The sequence below is a fragment of the Octopus bimaculoides genome, chromosome 23 (genome assembly GCF_046866305.1).
Source record: "Octopus bimaculoides isolate indiv1 chromosome 23, ASM4686630v1, whole genome shotgun sequence".
Taxonomy (NCBI): Eukaryota; Metazoa; Mollusca; class Cephalopoda; order Octopoda; family Octopodidae; genus Octopus; species Octopus bimaculoides.
In genome coordinates, this window is record NC_142950.1 from 36,451,829 (window position 1) to 36,459,905 (window position 8,077).

An 8,077-nucleotide genomic window follows, 5' to 3' on the forward strand; every position below is an offset into this window, starting at 1 on the left:
AGCAAATTTAGTTACCTTGTAATATTTCTTATCACGTTGTTTTGTGGTGACAATTGTGTTGGTTGAGTGGTAGTAATTTCAGCAATTTGGTGAGGACATTAACGTTTTTTTTTTTTTACATTGAGCCTTGTAAAAGTATGTTTATATTTGAACGGTAAGAGATGCTCGTTCATGAAAGAAATGGACTTAATGTCATGCAGTATCCAAAAATTGGTGCCACATCTTGAGTTCAAAACCGTCAAAGATTGTCCTTGTTATTTATTCATTTAGAAGAGGAATTTGTTATTTATTCCTCTTGAAACAGATATAAGCAAAATTAATTTAAAGATAATATCTCCTTGAAAACTGCATTGGATATATACACCAGTTTTCCGTGAACCGTTCGTGAAGCACATTTGTCCAAAGTTTCAGACTTGTTTAATTTCTGACTTCTTTAATCCCAGTTTGGAAAGACAATGTTGAAATTGAAAGTTTTCTAAGCAAATTATTATAAGTGGGTCTGTTGTAAGTTGTGGTTTCCTGATGTGTGGAGTCCTTTTACTATAGATAGGTCGCGTGGTTGCATACGTGGTCGACTAAAACAAACAGTATTGAATAAGAACGAACAAAGCTGAGACTATCTGCTTCCAAGTGAATCTCTGAAAGAACTGAAGGCAAAGCAAATAACTTTTTTCTCATTTCTTAATAAATCTAAAGCAAAATGCGAAAAGTATATTCACAGGAATCTTCTGTGTGTACATCAAAAGCAACATTTCACAATTGTACGCAATCAAAATTACATGTACTATTTCCTCTGCAAAATATCTTTACATGAATAAGTTTATTTTTCATTTTTTTTATTTTTAATATGTATATATAATATATATTTATTTTATTATTTAAAAGCAAATGACCACGTCATGGTTTGCCTACTAAAAACAACTTGTCGGAGCAGGGGGTGTTAGTGCGTAACAGAGATAAAGAACTACAAAGAACGTAGGCAAAGATCTAAGCTAGACTAGGTAAATTTGAGATGTGTACATCACAGGAACCGCAAACTTCAAGAAAAAAAGTCACTTTTATCTTTCTCCGTCTCCCTTTCTTTACATTTTCTTATACTGCATCTGGGATCAAACGCTAGCATTTTGGTATATACTCACATGAAGATATTCAGCTTTATACACACACATGCAACTTAAACATGTATACAAATATGAACATTTATGCATGTATATGTATTTCCTTGTATCATATACACATTCGCACATACATGTTATCAGCACACACGCATATACTTTCGAAGTTATGAAAAACGTGTGTCTGTGAGAACGTAACTTCAAAGGCTGTGTATGTAAGTATGTATTATGTATATACATACACATATGCTATCATGTAGTCACACAGTGAGTCTGCACATTCAAATAAACGTTGCCATAGCAAATAAAAGCTAACAAAATTCGGCACATACATATACACACACCAAATTTAAGCTTTCAACAGTATCATATTTTACTGCTTGTTTTCAACCCAGAAATTTTTAGTTATATTTACCAGAGAAAACACACAAGGGGATTCTTTATTTTAGTATTTTTTTTATTTTTATTTTTCGCCTGTTTTATCAAGTTGCCCCCTACATCCTTTTTCTTACTCTCAGATCTCCTCGAAAAGGGACAGTTAGACATAGTTTAGTTAATATTTACCGAAACAGCCGACAGCAGCTGTGGAAGTGACTTTGAAGACTATTTCAGAAAGCAAAAGAAAATTAGTTAATTTTTCACCAGTAGCACTCTCTCTTTTTAGTAAATTAACAATTTTGCTATAGCTTTTCCGAATTTCTTGTTTAATACTTTAAGTGTATTTTACACACACACACACACACACACACACACACACACACACACACACACACACACACACACACACACACACATATGATTTTGAATGTGTGAAACTTTTTTTATGTCATTGTAAATGATATTACTTTCGATGTATGTTTATTCATTGATTGTTATCTTAATCTTGCAAAATTCCCAAGTGGAAAATCATGAATGTTTTTCACACACATTTAAATACCAAAATCTTTCTGTTATTTCTCACAGTAAGTAACCAATTCCTTCTCCATTTAATTTGGTGAGATCTTACCAAATTGATTTATATTTAATGCTAATATATTATTCTTTGGGTAAATATCTACATTTTTCTCACATCATTTCTTTTTGTGTAATATTTTAACTCAATTCTCCCTTTTTATTTGAGTTATTTCTATCGGCTGTATGACAGAGAGTACTGAAAATGTAATCTACGGGAATAGTCTTGGCTAGGCTACTTAAAGAATATGTACGAAGTGTCATATCCCATTTTCTGAAGCAGTCTACAACACCTGCTTACTTGAAAGATATAACATGAACTAGACATCAACAAACGTAAAGTAGAAATAACGGAAGAACACAACAAACGCTGATCCAATGCTTCAAAGGCTTTCGTGTTGACGCGTTCATCTAGAATGTTTACATCAGTAAAAACACTGTACCTAGAAACACCAAAACCAGAAATAGTTTGCTTTTTGTTGAACTTTTGGTGGGAGATAAAATCGTCTCTGTTCTCTTTTCTTTTTTTTTTTCTTTCAAATCATTGATTATTTTTGTAAAAGAATATCGTATATTGTGGTAATGATTGTTATTGTTGTGATGAAAAAGGCGCATCTTTCTGTTATTCAATAAATTCATTCATAAATTCTGTCTAAACACTTTTTAACACATGTTTTCGAAATGCTATATTGATAAAAATAGAAATAATCCGAGAATGAAGCTAATCTTGCAAATAAAATATATTTATTACTTCTTTTCAAAGTTGGTAATAATGTTACTTGTAAATAATATAATCGATAGTTAATTTATTACATGTACAAACAATACTTAAAACATGTCTTATTGATTAAAACAAAGATAACCTAATTAAGACAAATATTTCTTTATGTTTCTCCAATGACCAAATTGAACTACGAATAATTTCTAATTAATATTGTTAAGCTATTCATTTTAATCTATTTTTTATGAACTTTATTAATGTTCTCTCACCTACCCTTCGCATGTTTATTATACACCCTTCGTTCTTATTTCTCGCCCACTATTGTATTTCACTTTGTCAGTTCCAGCGGTCTTTACATGTTTCATGTCTCATTAATTGTCTTTTTTCTCATCTTTCTTTTTTCCTCGTGCCACGTGTTCTCAACTATTATTTTTCTACACTCCCCCCACTTCTTTTACTTCTTATCATGATACGTTGGATTTCTTAGTTTTGTCTTCGTCAATCTGTATTTCGTTTATCTGTCTATTGGCCTTCCACTGTTGTCTCCTTGCCAGCTGCATGATTCTTTCTCTTTACGCTGTTTAGCTTTTTCCCCCTTTCGTTACAAAACTCTTTTTCCCTACTCAATAATGTCCCTCGAGTCCTGTTTATTTCGGTGTCGCAATTACAATATCTATACTCACTCTATTTTTCACCCTTTCTTCACTCGCTCTATTCCAAAATTACCCCACTTTGGAGTATACTGCCATGTCGCCTTTGTTACTTCCTTTCTTTTAGCATTGTTCCCTGAAAATTTAATTTTGTTTTCCAGCCAAACGATAACTTCTTACTCTTTTTAATGAGTTGTTTTGCTCTTCCAGATTTGCGAGAAACTGCTTTCGTATACGCCATAACTGCAGCCGGTGTAACTTATTCTGTAACCCAAGCGTGCAGTGAAGGAGCACTTCTTCAATGTACATGTGACCGAAATAATATTAGAGATAAATCAACAGACGGTAAATGGGCGTGGGGAGGATGTGGGGATGATGTAAATTTTGGGTACCTAAAGTCGAAGGAATTTATGGACGCGAAGAAAAAGAAGCGGTGTGATATAACTACAAAAATTCGTATGCACAATAACGAAGCTGGTAGACTAGTAAGTATATACGAAACATTTTTGCTATTTATCATCATATTTTAACTCTTCCATCTAAATGTGTTGCTTTTGAATAATAAAATAAGGAACATTATAATATAACAAATGCCAAGATTGCTTGATGCTGTTTCAGTGGCAGAGCGCCACTTTCGCCCAGTCACAATTGATAAAAATTCTCATCTTTCAATTAGACACAATATGTTATGAAAATTTAAATTACGTGGGTGGGCTGAAAAGTTCATAATCTGACTATGAAGGAGTGGTCCAAGAGTTGTGAAATCTTGCACGCATGAATTTCAACTCTTCTTCTTAATAACAGTCATTGTTTCTTTCCAGGTGAACCAACATCTAAATATTTAAAGAACACTTCAGAAACAACTAGCAGCGACTTCTCTTGAAAATGGACAAAATTAGGCATCATAACTTTATCAAGTACCTGCAGATAAAAGGGTTTAGCCCCAAGGACATTCATGCGGACATGGTTCCTCCATTAGGAGATAATGCTCCAACTTTGTCAACAGTACAAATGTGTACAGCTGAATTTAAGGGGGGCAGAGCCAGCCTTGAAGATGATCTAAGGTCTGAACGTCCTGCAACTGCCACCACCGAGGAAAACATTGATCGTGTTCAATACATGGTGATGGACGACAGGCTATTGAATACGTATCAAATGTTCAATGGTATTGGAGATTCCATGAAAAAGTTGAAAATATTCTGTACAATGAACTTGGCACGGCGGAGGTTTCTACTCGATGGGTGCCACATCTTTTGACACCTGATCAAAAGCACACCAGGTTGATCACATGACAGGAAAATCTGACATTATTTCAGGCAAACCCAACTGGTTTCCTTGAACGTCACCTTAGTCAGAATGAGTGTTGGGTTCATCACTTTGAGCCAGAGACAAAGGGACAATCTATGCAATGGTAATACCTCTCCTAACGTGCTCCAAAGTAGGCCAATATTATTTCATATGCAAGGAAAGTGATGGCCCCAGTTTGTTTTTGGATGCAAAAGGTATTGTGTTTATTGACTATCTTCAAAAGGGCTATTCTATCGGTGGAGAGTACTATGCCAACTTGCTGAGGCAGTTACAAAGGGTTATCAAGACCAAACGCCCAGGAAAACTGACGAAAGGAGTATTGTTTCATGGGGGAAATGCTCTAGCACATCACACAAGTCCTCGGTTTCAATGGCTGTTGTGTGTTATTGTGGTTTTGAACTGGTTGATCATTCTCCCTATTGTCTTGGTTTGGCCCCATCTAGCTATCATCTGTTCTCCAACATGAAAAAGCACTTGATTGGGAGCAGATATCGCAGTGATGATGACATTAAATCTACTGTTGATGACATTTTTTGACCAGCAGGATGAAGAAGCTGAAAGCTTCTTAATCAATGGAATCTAAGCACTGCAACACCAATGGGGGACTATGTTGCGAAATGAACCTCATCTGGTCAGATTCCATGATAGTATCTTGGTCAGCTTATGAACTTTTTAGCCGTCACTCATAAAGCTTAATATAAGCACTAAATTTAAATAAAATTCAGTTCAAATAACCTGGAAGTTTATGTAGTTTTGAACTAATAAACCTTCTTTTATCATCAACTGTATTTTTTATATAGATGTATAAAAGTCAAGTTAAAATGTTCGTTAAGTTTTACTATTTTCACCAGAATTAAGTTGGTTTTACTGAGAGTTATTTACAGTAAATTAATGAAGTGTCACGTTAAAAATAAAGAATTCTGATTAACTAATAATTCATGCAATATACGTGTTCCAAAATTTCTAACGTATTCCAAAATTTCCATTTTGTATGTCTAAACTGATTGGTTGAAGTGGAAACGGGTCATTTGATTTGAAGCGACAGAAGTCCAATACCTCTCTTGTTGTTAGTGTGCAGTGCAAATATGGCTTTTATGATGTCTTGGTTAAGGAAAAAAATTAGTATGTGTAAACAGTTCCAGCTTAACGTATAACTGCTACGTCTGTAATTGTCATCTATGATTTAAAAAACACAAGGCTAATTAAAACTTTGCGAACCGGTTTCAGTTCGCCTTTCATCGTTTTTACTTATACATATTGTAAAAAAAAAAAACAGGAAAAAGTATTTGCAAAATCCTTAAAATCTTTTCAAACATAGTTGTTAATAAATAAAAACTAAATTTTCACATCCTTAAAATAATTTACAATTTTCCTATATTGTAGGCTGTGAAGAACCATATGAGGAGAGTCTGCAAGTGTCACGGACTGTCTGGATCTTGCACATTACAAACGTGTTGGCAGAAGATGCCATTGTTCAGGCATGTTGGAAATCGATTAAAAGAAAAATTTAAAGGCGCTTCCAAAGTGATAATTTCAAATGATGGACAGCACGTAATCCCCGAAGGAGACACCATAAAGAAACCAAGTGCTACAGATCTTATTTATTCTGAAAATTCGCCTGATTTTTGTAGACCGAGTCGAAAGGCTGGTTCTTTGGGAACCAAAGGTCGCACATGTGACTTGTACTCCAAAGATGTCGGAGGTTGTGACCTTTTGTGTTGTAAGCGCGGTTACAAAAGAGGTTACCAAGTAGTAACTGAAAACTGTAAATGTAGATTTATTTGGTGCTGTGATGTTGTGTGCCAGAGATGTGTTAATAATAAGACAATTTACACTTGTTTATGACATCGTTCACTGAGCCTATCAGTGAAACAGGAGTCAAAACTACGGAGGAGTAACGTCACATGACTCATTGATGCGCTATTAAGAAGATATATTAAAAGATTTAGAACATTTAATCGAATCAATTGAAAAATAGAGTTATTTTTCTAACATTTATTTCAGAAAATATCCTAAATTGAAGCATAAACTGAATTGCATTCGGCATCTATTTTCAATCGAAAATTAATAGGAAGCTAAAGATGAGGTTGTTATAGTTATTCTTGTCACTTATTTAAAATGAGTAATTGAACATATCAAACACAATACATATTAATTTCATTGCTTGTATAAAGGAAAAAAACCCGATTGACTATAAAAATACCAACAAAAGAAAACTGAAAACGTTTTTTAGATGTAGACAGACAGAAGACTGGCTGTGATGATGGTTTCTCTCGAAATCACAAAGATAATGCGAAAGTGTCATCGAAACTTACTGTTTCGTCTTATCTCGTATACACACACACACACATACACACATGCGCGCATACACACACGCGCACATACACACAGACGCACACACACACACATATATAAAACATTTGTATATTATAATTTGGGGACTAAATGTAAAGACACTTAAAGACGTAATTGTAAATGATGAGGAGGTTTATATCGACAAAACATTTATACCAAGATGAGACAGACACTTATATATATAAAAAAAAATCAATTGAAACTATAATATGCAAAATCTCCAAGTATTTTAATGCTGTCATAGTCTTTAAAATTGTAAATTCAAATTGTTCTTTTTTTTATATACGTTCTTTTAAATATTTTTGATATACATGTATATATATATATATATATATATATATATATATATATAGACATACACACATACATACATAACGCATAAATATATGCATGTATGGCTATGTATACATATACACACATACGTACACACGTAAACAACACGCATATATATATATATATATATATATATATATATATATATATATATATATATATATATATATATATATATATATATATATATATATATATATGTATGTATGTATGTATGTATGTATGCATGTATTTGTGTAGGTATGAATGTGTAATCGTATGTATAGAGGATGTCGCAAAAAAATGTACACACATTTACACATTGAATGATTATAAAGTCAGTGTTTGTTAAAATACATTTCATTTTCAAAATTGAACAGAGTCTACCATAGAGAATTTCATCTTTTTATGAACGATTGTGTTGAAACTGAATAACGTTCTGTTCCAGGCACTACCGATAAAGAGAATCAATGGAATCGCAAACATCAAGAAAAATTAAGTGTATTTGTATGCATTCTTGTTCAATGGCTGCTTTCAATTCTGTACCGTAAACTTTATCTTTGAAATACCTTCATGGTGTGAGGTCCGGTGAAGACAGAGAGTGTCTTACTCAACCTCTCAGTTCAATACTCCTGTTTGTCAAAATCTTATCAACGTAGGATTTT

General features: G+C 33.3%; 1 protein-coding gene across 2 annotated transcripts in view; it reads left to right on the forward strand.

The window, feature by feature from the left end:
- Positions 1–7,475, forward strand: part of LOC106878314 (protein Wnt-6) — a 51,256-nt gene extending 43,781 nt beyond the window's left edge. For both annotated transcript variants that reach the window (XM_089340273.1, XM_089340272.1), the window contains 2 exons: positions 3,648–3,922; positions 6,129–7,475. In XM_089340273.1, coding sequence (XP_089196399.1) covers positions 3,648–3,922; positions 6,129–6,590 — 737 coding nt within the window. In that variant the 3' untranslated portion in view covers positions 6,591–7,475. The remainder of the gene's footprint in view (positions 1–3,647; positions 3,923–6,128) is intronic.
- Positions 7,476–8,077: the final 602 nt, after the last annotated feature.